This window comes from the organism of the source record quoted next, unplaced genomic scaffold (assembly GCF_019419815.1).
Source record: "Pyrus x bretschneideri cultivar Hongxiangsu unplaced genomic scaffold, Pyrus_bretschneideri_v1 Contig39, whole genome shotgun sequence".
Lineage (NCBI taxonomy): Eukaryota > Viridiplantae > Streptophyta > Magnoliopsida > Rosales > Rosaceae > Pyrus > Pyrus x bretschneideri.
In genome coordinates, this window is record NW_025999712.1 from 944550 (window position 1) to 960358 (window position 15809).

Below are 15809 nucleotides of genomic sequence, written 5' to 3' on the forward strand. Positions count from 1 at the left end.
AAGTCAATAAATATATCCCTTTTGCACCCAAAATCAAGGAACCAAATGTGCTCAGTTTCAGCTTCCTAAAAATCAACATCATCTTTTCTTTTGTCTCGGCATAGTTTGCCTTTTGATCCCTTGCTTTCTTTGGGCACTCCCATTGAAAATGCATAACATTCTAGGGTTGATTTGTCAAACCCAAATCGGCCCCTTCCTCTTCCTCTTCCACGATAGGTACTTCGACCTCCACCTCGTCCTCCTTGTTGGGCTCCTAAAGTGATTTGTAGCGCTTGTTCTTCCACTACAACATGGCGGCGGCTAAATCTTTGTTCATGCACCAAAAGGCTACTTTGAAGCTCATCTATGGAAAAAGTATCCAAGTCATTTGATTCCTCAATAGAACATACAACATAGTCATATTTCGGAATCATAGACCTCAAGATCTTCTCAATGATCACCACATCCTCCATGTGCTTTCCATGAATCTTCATCTTATTAGCAATGATGAGAGTTCTTCCAAAATAGTTATTGATCAATTATCCAGCCTTCATGTGCATCACTTCAAATTCTTTTCGAAGAGCCTGCAGTTGGGCACGTTTTACACGTGCTGTTCCTTGATATTTTTGCTTCAAAGAATCCCAGATGTCTTTCGTAGTGTCTTTCTTCAATATTGTCTCCAAGATTGAATGATCAATGCCTTGAAACAAGTAGTTCTTGCACTTCAAATCTTTCAACTTTTGATCTTCAATCACTTTCTTTTGTGCTTCGCTTGAATAAACTCCTTCTGCTTCTGCAGTGATTCCCGTCTCCACCAAGTTCTAATACTCTTTGGAACGTAGAAAGTTTTCCATTAGCATGCTCCAGTGATCATAGTGTCCATCAAACCTCGGAATGGCACGTGGCACGAAACTGCTTTCAGATGTCATATCTTTGTTGCTTCACGCTAGTTACTTTGTTGCAGGCTTTGATCAAGCCCTATGGTGGGGCTCTGATACCAGATCTTAGAACCAAGAAAATAGCAGAAAGTTTTTGTGAGCTTAAGACTTGATTGCACTAGAAAACTGGGAGGATTCTTCTTGAATTGAATAACACTTGTGGCTGTTAAATAGCCTTAAAATGAGATAAGAAAGGAAATAACAACCCACGATTTACAAGGAGATAACAAGGCCTAAGATTGTGGTGCATGACTAGGTTAGAAACGGAAAATGTAATCTTGTCCCTCAAGTATGGGAGAGATTATTTGCATGACTAAAACTAAACCCTAAAAACAAGGAATCCTAACCCTAACGGCTAGGAGATTCCAACAACTTCAACATTGAATGCATTGAAACCTAATCCAGATTGCTTGTGGTTGATTATGAATCCCTAGACTTTCATCCCTTGCCTTAAAAGCCCAACGTTTTTTTTTATTTAATCTTAGTTTTAATTTTCTATTCTGTTTTTATTTGCTTATATAATCATCACAACTTTCGTGTTTGAGTTTATATTTTCGTGTTTGTGTGTCTTTAATATAATTAGATTTGGTTTAGTTTATCAAATTGGAGATTGAATAAGAATCCTCGTGGATTCTTCTGTTGTCGAAGGATTCATTTTGAATCAAGGAATTCATTCATTAGCCATCATGTTTATTTATAAGGGATTCTAGTAGTTAGACAAGCATTATAGGTTGATTCTTTGTTGTATTTGTTATTACATCACGATAATTTCAAATATTAAGAGGTTGCATATACCTTTATAATTCAATGAATTCAGCCACAGATTCTGGTTTTATTTCTCATGCGACATCAAAACAAGAATCCAGAGTCCGCGACTCTACTTGTGTAGAATGTTGGTAATTTCCATTGTTGGAACACTACCTTGCCCTAAAAGATATGTGATATAACATGGGTGAAAGAAGCATAAACCGGACAAGTACCGGCCTTGTTAGTGTTATGCTCATCATAGTCCTACTATCTGCATAATTTGTTTTCGTGCCTATTAAGATTAGACTCTTATACCTCCTTATGTTGTCCTGTTCTAGCAGGTCCGCAAGTTTGGTGCTGATAGAGAAGTTTTTGGATGGACATGATTGAGTTTAGCGCGTTGCCTGTGCTGCCCCAGTTTTGCAGACACAAAATAATGACAATTCAGGAGAAGAGCCCCGTGCGGTGATACAAATGTTTTTGCTTCGGTTCAACTTGAGCCCTTGTTATGATTATTTATCCCAAATTTATGAAAGGATGTTCGGGCGAACATACAAATCCAATGATTTTGTATTATGCATTATCTTGACTACAGTCGAGATTTTTATAGTTTGAATACACCTGATAGAACCCAATTGTCAACCCTAGCTCAACCTTAACTATTACACAGAAGAAAGGGAAGGAAGAGAGAAGAGCCGAGCTCAATATTTTTGTATTTGATTTCTTTTGTAAATTCTGATCTGATACATTTTGGGGGAGCTCAGTTCATTTTAAACAAAACAAGACACCTTAAATGCCAACGGGCATAACAAACTTCACTAAACAACAGGAATTGAGCCTAATAATTCTGAATTAAACCCCTAATAGTCATTAAGGTTATCACTAAATTGTAGTTCATATCAGCCACCGCTGCGGGGTTTATTTCCCATAAGAATCTACAGTGTATTTTTAGCGGTATGATCATTGATTTAGATTTGTAATTTAACAAACCGCCACGCAAATGAAAGGATTAATTCCCGGTAGGAAGCCTCAACTCAAGAAAGGTATTCAGATTTTGAGAAGGTTAACGCTCTAAAGAAATGAGCTTGCTTGCTGGATAGGCATTCAGATTCACTCCTAAAGTTTTCGTTATTCTTTCTTTCCCTCCACAGACAGTAAACTGCAGCATCAAGGCTAAAACTTGGTAAATCAAAGAATCTTGCTTTATAAAAAACAAAGAATCTTAACAAGTCACCATAGACGGTTCGATTTGACGAATACTTTATTCTATAAGAAACAAATAAATTTTATTGTCATAATTAAATAGACAAATAATTTCGGATTGAATTGAATTGACGAACACTCTGTTCTATAACAAACAATGAAATTTTATTGTGATAAATAAATAAATAAATGGTTTTGAATTGAATTGAATTTTTGCAACGATGATTTATGAATCGAGACTTACAAAATAAATGATTTGGATCGTTGAAGTTTGATGGAGAGTGGGTCCCATAAATAGTCCCCATTTTTGAAAAAAATTGGAAATCCTTTCCCTTAAAGGGAATGTGTGTGTGTATAGGGAACTGTTATTAATACTCTAAAAATCTCATTATACACTCCTCACAAGTGTATTTTTCTTTTTAAATATAAAAAGTTTGGAGTGACAAATGAGATTTTTAGAATGTTAATAACAATTCCCTATATATATATATTTATTTATTTATACAGGCCCTTCATGCAAAATGGATCCCCATTTTTTTTTTAAATGGGGATTAGGTGTGGGGCTCACTCTACATCGAACTTTAACTATTCGAACCGTCTATTATGTAGGTCTCTATTCATAGATCATCCTTGCAAAAATTTAATTTAATTCGAAACTATTTACCTCTTTAATTATCAAGATAAAATATCTTTGTTCTTATATAACTAAGTATTTGCTAATTTCTTTCAACTCAATTAGATGCCTTAAATATTTCCGATTTTGCTAATATTTTGCAAAGATGATCTATGAGGTGTAATTTGAAAAATAGACAGTTCAGATCGTTAAAGTTCAATGTGGTGTTAACCCTACAACTAATCCTTATTTTTATTAAAAAAAATGAGGATCCCTTCCCTTAAATGTTTCCTATATATATAAACATGGTTGCATTAATAAATTAATGTTAGAGATTTTGATCAAAACCAGAAAATCAATAAAGTCTCAATTAAATAACATTAGTAGAATTTTTCCAAAAAAAATAATTGCCTAAGAAAACAGCGGCACGAATGCCAAATACCGCTTCACCGTGACATAAATGCTTGCTGTTATCGAGGACTGATACGTAAGTGATCATGTTTGTTTATCTGAGATTCTGAGAAGGTTCACGTTCCAAAAAAATTGTCTGCTTGCCGACACTGCCACTCCAGATTCACCCTCAAAATTTGTTATTCCTTTCATCCAAGGAGAGTAAACAGCAGCATCAAGGCAAATCTTTTTGGGAATAAGAGCAAAGAATCTTGCATTGTAGAGAGCAAACGGGAAAACAAAGGTGTCCACTGTCTATATAAACTAGCAAAGAAGACAAGCAATTGCACAACCATCCTTCATTAGTTTCCTCTTCATATATACTTTCGTACGCAGCCGACTTTTTCTTCTTCCCGACCCTCAACCGATTTCTAAGTTTCTAACCCTGAACATGGCCGATACACTTGTTTCCACACTACTAGACAAGTTGGCTTCAACAACTTATCAATACGTATCGGACGAGGTGAAAATCGTTCTGAACGTTAAGAAAGAAGTTGAAGAATTCGCCTGGAATCTCAAAGCTATTGAATCTATGCTTGAGGATGCAGAGCGAAGGCAATTGAAGGAGGCCAACGTGCAAAACTGGTTGGACAATCTGAAGGAAATATCGTACCAGATGGTGGACGTGCTGGATGAGTGGAACACGGACATCCTGAGACAACAAGTTGAGAAACAAGAAGGAGAAGGTGCAACTCATATTGCTCCTCAGAGGAAGGTAAGTTTCGCTATCTTCGCTCGTAGTTTTTGTCTTGGCCAAGTCGGGAAGGTTATTATTCGTCGTGAAATTGCTCTCAAGATTAAGGATTTAAATGTGAGGTTAGCTGGGATATATAAGCAAAGAAAAATGTATAATTTTCAACTCGCTAAAAAAGTCATTCAAAAACAGCAAACTTCGTCTTTTGTCGATATATCTGAGATATATGGTCGAGAAAAGGAAAAAGATAGTTTGATAAGGAAGTTGGTGAGTGATACGAGTGAAGAAGGGAGGGGGCTCCTCATCATCCCTATTGTAGGGATGGGAGGTATGGGAAAGACAACTTTGGCTCAGTTAGCCTATAATGATGCCAAAGTTAAAGCCCATTTTGAAAAGAGAGTATGGGTTTGTGTGTCAGAGCCTTTTGATGAGATAAAGATTGCCAAGGCAATTAGTGATGACACCTCCTCAAGTTTAAAAGAGTTGGATCATGTCTTAGAATATATGTCTAGATCCATTAAGGGGGTAAAGTTTCTACTTGTGTTGGATGATGTGTGGACCGAAGATCGTAAAAAGTGGGATCAATTAAAGCTTCCATTGATGCAAAATGGAGCTAAGGGCAGTAGAATACTGGTAACCACCCGAAAACTAAATGTTGCTAGTATGATGAGAGCAACATCTCACATGATTAATCTTGCCGAGTTGAGCGAACAAAATTGTTTGTCGATCTTCAATCACATGGCATTTTCTGATAGAGAAATAGGCGAGTCTGAGGTGTTTGGAGACATCAGTAAGGAAATTGTAAAAAAGTGTAAGGGTTTGCCACTTGTTGCAAAGACTCTAGGTAGTATGATGCGGAATAAGAGAACAAGGAGTGAATGGTTGGACGTTCTGAATAGTAGAATATGGGATTGGGAAGAAGTGGAGCAAGAAGTTTTCCAGCCATTGTTTCTAAGTTATTACGATTTGGCGCCAAGAAATAGATGTTGCCTTTTATATTGTGCTATTTTCCCAAAAGATTATGAGTTGAGTAGGGATGTGTTGATTAATCTTTGGATGGCACAAGATTATCTTAATTCTAGGGAGAATAAAGATAAAGGAAAAATTGGTCATGCTATTTTTGATAATTTAGCTGGGCGGTCTTTTTTTCAAGACTTTGAGAAAGACCTTTACACTGGTGCAATAATAAGTTGCAAAATGCATGACATTGTACATGACTTTGTGCAATTTATCACCAAGAAGGAATGTTTGATTACCAAGGCTGAGGGTGCAAACGAAAAAATAGAGTTATTGGGCAGTAAGGTTCATCATTTGACCTTAACGTCAATAGCTGATAGTCAAGCTGTACTTTCTATCACTTCTGGCAATTGCAAAAATCTACGCACTCTCATAACAATTCACTCAAGGGTTGATACGGTGTATGGTAGTTTTATTTCAAAATTGAAAAGTCTTAGGACGATAAAGTTGCGTTTGTCTTATACGTCCATCGAAGAACTCCCAGAAGAGATTGGTGAATTGGTACATTTGAGACATATTGATTTGTCTGAGAGTGAAAATTTGAAGAAATTATCAGACACCATTTGTGGTTTATACAATTTGTATACCTTGGATCTGCGGGGATGCACATCACTGAATAAATTGCCTGATAACATGAGAAAGTTGATTAGCTTAAAGCATCTTTACGTTGGGGGGTGCCGCTCGTTGGAGTACTTGCCAAAAGGGATAGGGAGATTAACAAGTTTGCAGACACTAGACGTGTGTCCTCTGTTTTCTGTCGACAACGACGAAGCATTTCAAGTTGGGGAATTGGGAAACTTGAACCAGCTCCGCGGCAGTCTCCAAATAAGAATTTTGGGGAAGGTGAAGGATGTGAGTGAAGCACAATTGAGGGACAACAAGCAACTTTTTCATCTCAAACTTGATTTTGGAAAAGTGGTCTACGAGGCTGGAGACTGCAGTGTACGAATAATGAATGTCTTCCGACCGCACGATGATCTGGAATATTTAGATATTAATTGGAATTATAATGATGTGTATTTTGGCTCGACCTTCCCTAATTGGCTGATGTCTTTAAACAAGTTGCGATTCCTTATTCTGTCGGGGAACAAGGGTTGTCAAGTTTTGCCTCCTCTTGGGAAATTGCCTTTCCTTGAAGAACTGTACGTAGGGAGGATGTTGGGTGTAAAAAAGGTTGGTGGCGAGTTTTTGGGAGTAGGAGACGATGATCAAACATCTTCTTCATTCAAATCATCCTCATCAATATTGTTCCCAAAATTGAAGCGACTCCAATTTCACAGACTGGCGTCTTGCAAGGACTGGGAAGGCGTGAAAGGGGGGAACGTGGATCGTGAAATTACAATCATGCCATGCCCTTCTTCTTTATACATAATTCAGTGCTTTGATCTAGAAACACTGCCAGGCTTCTTATGGAAAACACCATTGCAGAATCTTATCATTTCTTCGTGTTCGCAACTTGCCGGACGTTGCAAAAAAGGACAGTGGCCCAAGATTTTTGAAATCCCAAACGTCGAGATTGATAATTTCTAGTATTCTGATGTAGAAATTGTAGTGCTTTGATTTTATTTTTTGCACTTCGTTTGGATAATGTACAATGCAATTAATTTAAGGTGTAAAGTGTAAAGTGCCAAAAAAAAAAAAAAAAAAAAAAAAAAAAAAGGGAAGAAGAAGAAGAAGATCATGGCTGTTTATTGTTTTGGGCCTTTCTATAAGAAAAATATCCACGCGGTCCAATTCAACTTGATCACCAACAACAATCGGCTGGAAATAACTGAAGAGCTCTCGACAGCTGAAAGCAAAGGGACACAGGAGGGAGGATGTCGAAGCAGGGTGAGGTCGTATGCGTCACCGGTGGAAGCGGCTGCATTGGATCGTGGCTCGTCCGTCTCCTCCTCCACCGTGATTACACCGTCCACGCCACCGTCAAGGATCTCAGTAAATTTCCTCTTTCTTTTCACTTTATCTACACAACTGCCACAATGTCATTCATTTCATTCCAATTCCATTCGCTTTCAGTCTAAATTGAATAAATGCCGTCATTTTCTGTGTTGCAGAGGACGAGGGCGAGACGAAGCATCTAGAAGCGTTAGTAGAGGGAGCAGAGTCGCGCCTCCGTCTCTTCCAGATTGACCTCCTCGACTACAACTCCATACTCGCCGCCGTCAATGGCTGTTCCGGCGTCTTCCACCTCGCCTCTCCCTGCATCGTCGATCAAGTCCACGACCCCGAGGTTCGCACGAGTACACATTATCAGATTCCTTCTAATTTTGATTATGTTTGATTAATTATGCGTAATTTTGAAAGCGTGGTGCTTTTTTTGTTTAATCTGCAGAAGGAGCTTCTGGACCCGGCGATCAAAGGAACGCTCAATGTTCTGACGGCGGCGAAGCACGCTGGGGCCAGCCGTGTGGTGCTGACGTCATCCATTTCCGCAATCACTCCCAGCCGAAGCTGGCCGTCTGATAAGGTCAAGGGCGAGGATTGCTGGACAGACATTGACTACTGCAAGCAGAAGGGAGTGAGTTACTCCAATGCCTAGTTGTGTTTTGAAAAACCGCTGTTTATATACGGTTTATTGTCTGTCTAATGTCCGCATTCTATTTTCTTATTGAAAGTTTGTAACTTTCGGTATGCTTTTCCCCTGCTTGTATTGTATCTTTCATCTTTGATTATTAATTCTTCATTTTTAACTACTTGAAGTTATCACAATTGGGGACTGTAATGCTGATTGTGCTTGGTGTTTGGCTAGTTGTGGTATCCATTATCGAAAACGCTGGCGGAGAAAGCTGCGTGGGAATTTGCCAAGGAGAAGGGGCTGGATGTGGTTGTGGTGAATCCGGGCACGGTGATGGGCCCTGTTATCTCGCCCAGGCTCAATGCTAGCATGTTGATGCTCCTTCGCCTTCTTGAGGGTACTTTTCTCTGCAAATTTGTATTAGAATATCCTCTAGGACTGCCCTCTTAAGTTATTTGAAAACTCCACTAGCGGTTTATGTTCTCTCGCCTGATAGTATGCTATGTAATGTTGCGAAATTTGCACTCGAATCACAAATTTAGACGAAGTTTGATCTTTAATTGACAGTTTGTAGATGATATAACATCTAAATGGCAAGAGAACATTTCCCACTTATTATGTATGAGGCTGAGGTTGGTTGATGAACTAAAAATTAGGTATTTTCTTTCTCTTAAGACATTTTTGCTAAAGAAAGATTGAGTTTGATACCTGAGCACTTGAAAGATTTCTTCCTTCATAACAGTCGAGATTGCTGATTGTTTTCCAGTTAGTCCCTAATCTTGGAGAAGGTATATTATGTGTGCATGCATGTGTGTGATCATAAAGGAACTCTTCTACACCTCTTTTTCTGGCACACGGTTCTTTAAGTTCTAAGGATTTTTGATAAAGTTTGTTTGGATTCCTCCTTCGGGAGGACTGAGAAAAAGGAAGAAGCCCTAGAAACACCATGTATAAAGTAAGATTTGAGTTGTTCAATCTTTGCTGCAGGTTGCACTGAAACATATGAGGACTTCTTTATGGGATCTGTGCATTTTAAAGATGTAGCTCAAGCGCACATTTTAGTTTATGAGAACAAATCAGCAACAGGTAGGCACTTGTGTGTGGAAGCTATATCACATTATGGTGACTTTGTGGCAAAGGTTGCGGAACTTTACCCTGAGTACAAGGTTCCCAGGTATTTTTGGCCCGCAAAATGCATTTGCAAATGAAATTGTGTGCATATCTTATGTTTTAGATGTTTGGTTTCCCGATAAGTGAATGTGTCATCCCTTTTCAGAAGCACAACTTAAAATATACTCTGTCTTGATTTTGTACCGAGTTTCTTAGATACACTGAACTCTTCTACAGCTGGAGGACTATGGTTTTTTCTTTCTTTTTTTCCTCCCATCACGTGTTTGATATTCGTGACCAAAATAGCGAATTGAAATCTGTTTTTTCCTGTAAAAGAGTTTCATGCGGGTATAGATGTACATATATCGTCCTTCTTTGGTCTAATTCAGAATCCCTTCCAAATGTTGATTTCCTAGTTTTTCAACCTTTTGATGCATTGTTGCTTGCCTTGGCAGAATTTTACAAATTTTTCAGGTGGTGTGAGTGCCTGATTTTGAAAATGATCGAGCTAATATGTTTGCCTTTGTGTAGTTTGCCAAAGGACACCCAACCGGGCTTGCTGAGGGAAAAGAACGGAGCGAAGAAGCTAATGAACATGGGTTTAGAATTCATTCCCATGGATCAAATTATCAAGGATGGTGTTGAGAGCCTAAAGAGCAAGGGATTTATTTCATAAATAAAACTGCAGGGATATGAAACTGATCAGGGATCTAGGATGTCTTGTACTAGTAGCGAGGATATGTAACCTGAATGGTTGTTTCAACTCCTTTGAATATTCCTTGTTCTGTGAAGAAAATAATATTAATATGAGTGTACGATAAGTTTACCTTAAAGTTCACACCTTAATCGGTGTAGCTGTAAGTTAGAATATCAGTGCATTGTTGGACTGGAACGCTACGTGGTGGCTAACCAGTTCCACGTAAGTCCGCCCACAGTCTACGTCAAATTCTTTGTATAACGAGAGAATTTCTCTTGATTTTCACCTCACCGAAAGTTAAAAGGACTAATAGCAAGTAATTACTAACATGGCTAGTACTGTGGAAGCAAAAGCAGCAGCAACAGCTCCTCCATCTTTGGTGTTTGATATAATGCGCCACCTTGGCGGGGACGTTAGCAAAGTGGATTCCAATCTTCTCGAGAAAATCCTACCAGATTAAATGTACGGTCGAGCAGTTGAGGTGCGTAGAGAAGAGTACCAGAGGCAGAGATTTGAGTCCAGTCACCGATTAAGTTGTGGCGGAATTTCTACATGGAGGAGTTCGGTGCTTCAAGGGCTGATCAGGCGGTCAAAAACACCAAGAAGTCGAATGCCGCATTCAAATGGAAAGAGCTCTACGAGACAAAGCTGGAGGACGTCAACAAGAAAGAAAAGAAGGCAGCTGAGAGGTTGAAGTCGGTATCAAATGGAAGCTGCTCGGAAACAAAGCCGGCGAGTTGTTGTTTGCACGGAGGCAGAGGTTCCGTCATCATCAAGGACCAGCAAAAGAAGTAGAAGCAGAAGCAGAAACACCTTGGGGTTGGCAGCGAAAATGTATCCGTCCGGAAAAACGGAAAGCTTGAACATGAAGAAAGCAAAGAGTTACAGTTCCAAGAAAGATTCGACAACATTCAAGCGAAGCACCATCGTTTCTGAAGATTACGCTCCAAATTTCGACTACCACAAAGCAGGCAACAGCAGAGGTTGCTTGATAGTCTAGAGGCCTTTTTAGTTTTGATAAAATGCAGTCCCTCTTCTGACAATGTTCTATTTAAATTCAAGGCATTTGTAATTTTATCAAAAAACTGCATAACCTGAGATGTAGGAATGAGAGGAACACGGATAAATGTTTTCTGAGTCTTTGACATAACTGACAAATGGTGTCATTAAAAGATTTAATATCTTTAAACATTACTTTAAAGAATTATACCCTGCCTATAGTCTCGTGGATAGTGAGTTCAAAACTAATTTATTCCTCCAGCCTCTAGTGCAAAACTAATTTTTGGTTCTGCTATATGCTCAATTCATTTTCATGCATGTAAGATTATATTCTTACGAAAAAACCTAACTTCTTGTGTTGTTGTAGCTGGTCTGCAAGTAGCCTGTGTTGGTTGTGCCGGATTAGTAGCATTTCCGGTGCCGATAGAGAAGTTTTTGGATAGACATGATTGAATTTAGCGCTTTGGCTATGTTCTCCCAGTTTTGTACGCTTAAGTTAGACAATTTAGTAAATACAAATCCAATGATCTTGTATTATGTATTTTGGTTCACTACAGTTCAGATTTCTGATAATTTGAAAGCGGACAACAGCAGGGCTTTTCTTTTAACTCTTCTCGAGAAAGACATTCAGATTCGGAGAAGAAGGTTTACGTTCTGAAAAATGAGTTTGCTTGCTGACCCTGCCACCATAGATTCATTCCTCAAAATTTGTTATTCCTTTCATCCAAGGAGAGTAAGCAGCAGCATCAAGGCAAATATTTTTGGTAATAAGTCACGTTATATTCCCATCTTTCTTTTTATGATTAAAAGCAAAGCAAAGAACTAGGTAGAACAAAACCAGCAGCACCATCAACGCAAATCTTTTTGGTAATAAGAGCAAAGAATCTTGCATTATTTAAGCAAACGGGAAACCAAAGGTGTCCACTGTCTATACAAACTAGCAAAGAAGAAAAGCAATAGTACAACCATCCTGCATTAATTTCCTCTTCATATATACTTTCCTACACTGCCGACTTCTTCTTCTCCATTCTCAACCGATTTCTGAGTTTCTATACCTGAAAATGGCTGATGCGCTTGTTTCCACGCTACTAGAGAAGCTAGCTACAATGGCTTATGAGTACATAGAGGACGAGGTGAAACTCGTTCTAAATGTTAAGAAAGAAGTTGAAGAATTCGCTGGGAATCTCAAAGCTATTCAAGCTGTGCTTGAGGATGCAGAGCGAAGGAAAATGAAGGAAGCCAACGTGCAACACTGGCTGGATAACCTGAAGGAAATATCGTACCAGATAGTGGATGTGTTGGATGAGTGGAACACTGACATTCTGAGACAACAAATTGAGAAACGAGAAAGAGAAGGTGCAACTCATCTTGCTCCACAGAAGAAGGTATGTTTCTCTATTTTCGCTCGTTGTTTTGGTCATGGCCCGGTCGGCAAGGTAATTAGTCGTCATGAAATTGCTCACAAGATAAAGGATCTAAATGGGGAGTTAGCTGAGATTTATAAGCAAAGACAAATGTATAATTTTCAGCTCACTGAAAAAGTCATTCAAAAACAGCAAACGTCGTCTTTTGTCGATATATTTGAGATATTTGGTCGAGAAAAGGAAAAAGATAGTTTGATAAGGAAGTTGGTGAGTGATACTAGTAGAGAAGGGAGGGGGCTCCTCATCATTCCTATTGTAGGGATGGGAGGTATGGGAAAGACAACTTTGGCTCAACTAGCTTATAATGATGCCAAAGTTAAAGCTCATTTTCAAAAGAGAATATGGGTTTGTGTGTCAGAGCCTTTCGATGAGATAAAGATTGCCAAAGCGATTAGTGGTGATGCTTCCTCAAGTTCAAATGAGTTGGATCATGTCTTAGAATATATGTCTAGATCCATTGAGGGGGTAAAGTTTCTTCTTGTGTTGGATGATGTGTGGACCGAAGACAGTAAAAAGTGGAATCAATTAAAGTTTTCATTGATGCAAAATGGGGCTGAGGGCAGTAGAATATTGGTAACCACCCGAAAACAAAATGTTGCTAATATGATGAGGGCAACCTCTCATGTGATCAATCTTGTGGAGTTGAGCGAACAAAATTGTTTGTCAGTCTTTAATCACATGGCATTTTCTAATAGAGAAATAGGCATGTTTGAGGTGTTTGGAGAAATCAGTGGGGAGATTGTAAAAAAGTGTAAGGGTTTGCCACTTGTTGCAAAGACTTTAGGCAGTATGATGCGCAATAAGAGAACAAGGAGTGAATGGTTGAAGGTTCTGAATAGTAAAATATGGGATTGGGAAGAAGTGGAGCAAGAAGTTTTCCAGCCATTATTTCTAAGTTATTATGATTTGGCCCCGAGAAACAAATGTTGCCTTTTATATTGTGCTATTTTTCCAAAAGATTATGAGTTTAGTAGAGATGAGTTGATTAATCTTTGGATGGCATAAGATTATCTTAATTCTAGAGAGAATAAAGATAAAGGAAAAAATTGGTCAAGTTGTTTTTGATAATTTAGTTGCGCGATCTTTTTTCCAAGATTTTGAGAAACACTCTAACACTGGTGTAATAATAGGTTGCAAAATGCATGACATTGTACATGACTTTGTGCAATTTATCACCAAGAAGGAATGTTTAATTACGGAGGCTGAGGGTGCAAACCATAAAATAGAGGCATTGTGTGACATCCCACATCGCCCAGAGATGTGATCCTTATATGGATATTCCCATCCCTACCTAGCACGAGGCCTTTTGAGAGCTCACTGGCTTCGGGTTCCGTAGGAACTCCGAAGTTAAGCGAGAAAGGGGTTAGGGCAATCCCATGATGGGTGACCCACTGGGAAGTTGCTCGTGAGTTCCCAAAAACAAAACCGTGAGGGAATGGTAAGCCCAAAGCGGACAATATCGTGCTACGGTGGTGAAGCGGGCTCGGGAAGTGGTCCATCCCGGGCCGGGATGTGACAATTGGTATCAGAGCTCCGTAGGAACTCCGAAGTTAAGCGAGAAGGGGGCTAGAGCAATCCCATGATGGGTGACCCACTGGGAAGTTGCTCGTGAGTTCCCAAAAAGCCTCGTGCTAGGTAGGGATGGGAATATCCATATAAGGATCACACCCCTGGGCGATGTGGGATGTCACACATTGGGTAGCAAGGTTCGCCATTTGACCATAATGGCTATAGCTGACAGTCAAGCTTTATTTTTTATCACTTCAGGCAATTGCAAAAATCTACGTACGCTCAAAACAATTAACTCAAGTGTTGCTAGGGTATACGCTAGTTTCATTTTACAATTTGAATGTCTTAGGACGATAAAATTGTCTCAAAATTTTATCAAAGAACTCCCAGGAGAGATTGGTAAATTGATACATTTGAGACATATTGATTTGTCTTGGAGTCAAAATTTGGAGAAATTACCAGACACCATTTGTGATTTATACAATTTGTATACCTTGGACATTCGGAGCTGCAAATCAATTAAAACATTGCCGGATAACATGAGAAAGTTGATAAGCTTAAAGCATCTTTACATTGGTGGGAGTTACTCATTGAAGCACTTACCAAAAGGGATAGGGAGATTAACAAGTTTGCAAACACTGGACGTGTGTCCTCTGTTTTCTGTTGACAACGACGAAGCATTTCAAGTTGGAGATCTGAGAACCTTGAACCACCTTCAGGGAAATCTCACAATAAGAATACTGGGGAAGTTGAAAGATGGGAGCCAAGTTGGTGAAGCACAATTGCGGGACAACAAGCAACTTTTTCATCTCCAGCTTGATTTTGCTGAATTGTGCGAGGTTGGAGAAAGCATTGTACGAATAATGAATGTCTTACGACCACATGATAATCTTGAATCCTTAGGGATTGATGGGAATTTTGGCTCCACCTGGCCTAATTGGATGTTTTCTTTAAAAAAGTTACGATTCCTTACTCTGCAGGATAATTCGGGTTGTGAAAGTTTGCCTCCTCTTGTGAGATTGCCGTTCCTCGAAAAACTGTACGTAGGGGAGATGTCGGGTGTAAGAAAGGTTGGTGGTGAGTTTTTGGGATTAGAAGATGATCAAACATCTTCTTCATTCAAGTCATCCTCATCAATATTATTCCCAAAACTGAAGCAACTCCACTTTTACAAAATGTCGTCTTGGAAGCGCTGGGAAGGAGTGAAAGGGTGGAACAAAGGGGATTCTGGAATCACAATCATGCCATGCCTTTCTTCATTGGAAATAAGTCAGTGCTATGCTCTGGAAACACTGCCAGACTTCCTCTGCAAAATACCACTGCAGAACCTTACCATTTTCTGGTGTCCGAAACTTGAAGAACGTTGCAAGCATGAGGAGAGGCAGTAATTCTCACGTCCCAAACATCGAGTTTCATGCTTTGCCGGTAATGACGTTTCATATTGGTGAGTTGCAGTGGTTTGATTTTTTTTACTTCGTTTGGATATGTATGTACAAATGCAATTAATTTAAGGTGAAAGGTGTATGAACAAAAGAATTATAATTATTTGTACTCTAAATTGCAGATAATTGTGCCGAGGCCTACGTCAAATAAACATACAAGCTACTCGGTGCGGTGCTGGTTTCCTCCTCAAGACACGACTATGATCAAAATTAAGCTGTATCAATTCCAATATCTCACTACGTTGAATGAGTTACTAATTAAGGTAAGCTAGACAGCATATATATATATATATATATATATGTATGTATGTATGTATGTATGTATGTATGTATGTATGTATGTATGTGTTAGACGAGGTCAGTATGCTGAGGAAATCACTGCAACTTGAGGAGTTTGACTTGGATCAAACTCTTATCCTCTCAGCTGTTCCTAGTTTCTAGGACTTGTTTGTTTGATTGGTTTTCTGTGATA

The 15809-nt window shown here is 39.0% G+C and overlaps 4 protein-coding genes across 5 annotated transcripts; all 4 read left to right on the top strand.

Annotated features, from left to right (window-relative positions):
- The first annotated feature begins 4224 nt into the window (after positions 1-4224).
- On the top strand, positions 4225-7237 carry LOC103958971 (putative disease resistance protein RGA3). The gene has a single exon (XM_048564563.1). The coding sequence runs from the start codon at positions 4322-4324 to the stop codon at positions 7169-7171; it is 2850 nt and encodes a 949-aa protein (XP_048420520.1). The 5' UTR covers positions 4225-4321; the 3' UTR covers positions 7172-7237.
- Positions 7238-7370: 133 nt separating this feature from the next.
- Positions 7371-10808, top strand: LOC103958970 (phenylacetaldehyde reductase). Of its 2 annotated transcripts, XM_048564567.1 has the most exons (7): positions 7371-7576; positions 7696-7871; positions 7974-8159; positions 8391-8553; positions 9144-9330; positions 9798-9980; positions 10300-10808. In XM_048564567.1, the coding sequence occupies exons 1-6, from the start codon at positions 7459-7461 to the stop codon at positions 9940-9942; spliced, it is 975 nt and encodes a 324-aa protein (XP_048420524.1). In that variant the 5' UTR covers positions 7371-7458; the 3' UTR covers positions 9943-9980; positions 10300-10808. The 2 variants fall into 2 exon arrangements, with proteins under 2 accessions (XP_048420524.1, XP_009369570.2); XM_009371295.3 differs by lacking the exon at positions 10300-10808 and having other exon boundaries at positions 9798-10099.
- Positions 10809-11914: 1106 nt separating this feature from the next.
- On the top strand, positions 11915-13737 carry LOC103959021 (putative disease resistance protein RGA3). The gene has a single exon (XM_018650291.2). It carries the CDS (start codon positions 12024-12026, stop codon positions 13389-13391), a length of 1368 nt encoding a protein of 455 aa, XP_018505807.2. The 5' UTR covers positions 11915-12023; the 3' UTR covers positions 13392-13737.
- A 697-nt stretch (positions 13738-14434) lies between these two features.
- LOC125468505 (putative disease resistance RPP13-like protein 1) lies at positions 14435-15283 on the top strand. Its single transcript, XM_048564330.1, has one exon. The coding sequence runs from the start codon at positions 14435-14437 to the stop codon at positions 15281-15283; it is 849 nt and encodes a 282-aa protein (XP_048420287.1).
- The last annotated feature ends 526 nt before the right edge of the window (positions 15284-15809 follow it).

What these genes read in the sequence shown, in the direction of transcription:
- LOC125468505 (XM_048564330.1), top strand. Translation starts at nt 14,435, where the DNA reads ATGAGAAAGTTGATAAGCTTAAAGCATCTTTACATTGGTGGGAGTTAC.
- LOC103959021 (XM_018650291.2), top strand. Translation starts at nt 12,024, where the DNA reads ATGGCTGATGCGCTTGTTTCCACGCTACTAGAGAAGCTAGCTACAATG.
- LOC103958970 (XM_048564567.1), top strand. Translation starts at nt 7,459, where the DNA reads ATGTCGAAGCAGGGTGAGGTCGTATGCGTCACCGGTGGAAGCGGCTGC. An exon ending in CGCCACCGTCAAGGATCTCA is followed by an intron (nt 7,577 to 7,695) that starts GTAAATTTCCTC and finishes TCTGTGTTGCAG; the next exon opens with AGGACGAGGGCGAGACGAAG. An exon ending in ACTACTGCAAGCAGAAGGGA is followed by an intron (nt 8,160 to 8,390) that starts GTGAGTTACTCC and finishes GTGTTTGGCTAG; the next exon opens with TTGTGGTATCCATTATCGAA.
- LOC103958971 (XM_048564563.1), top strand. Translation starts at nt 4,322, where the DNA reads ATGGCCGATACACTTGTTTCCACACTACTAGACAAGTTGGCTTCAACA.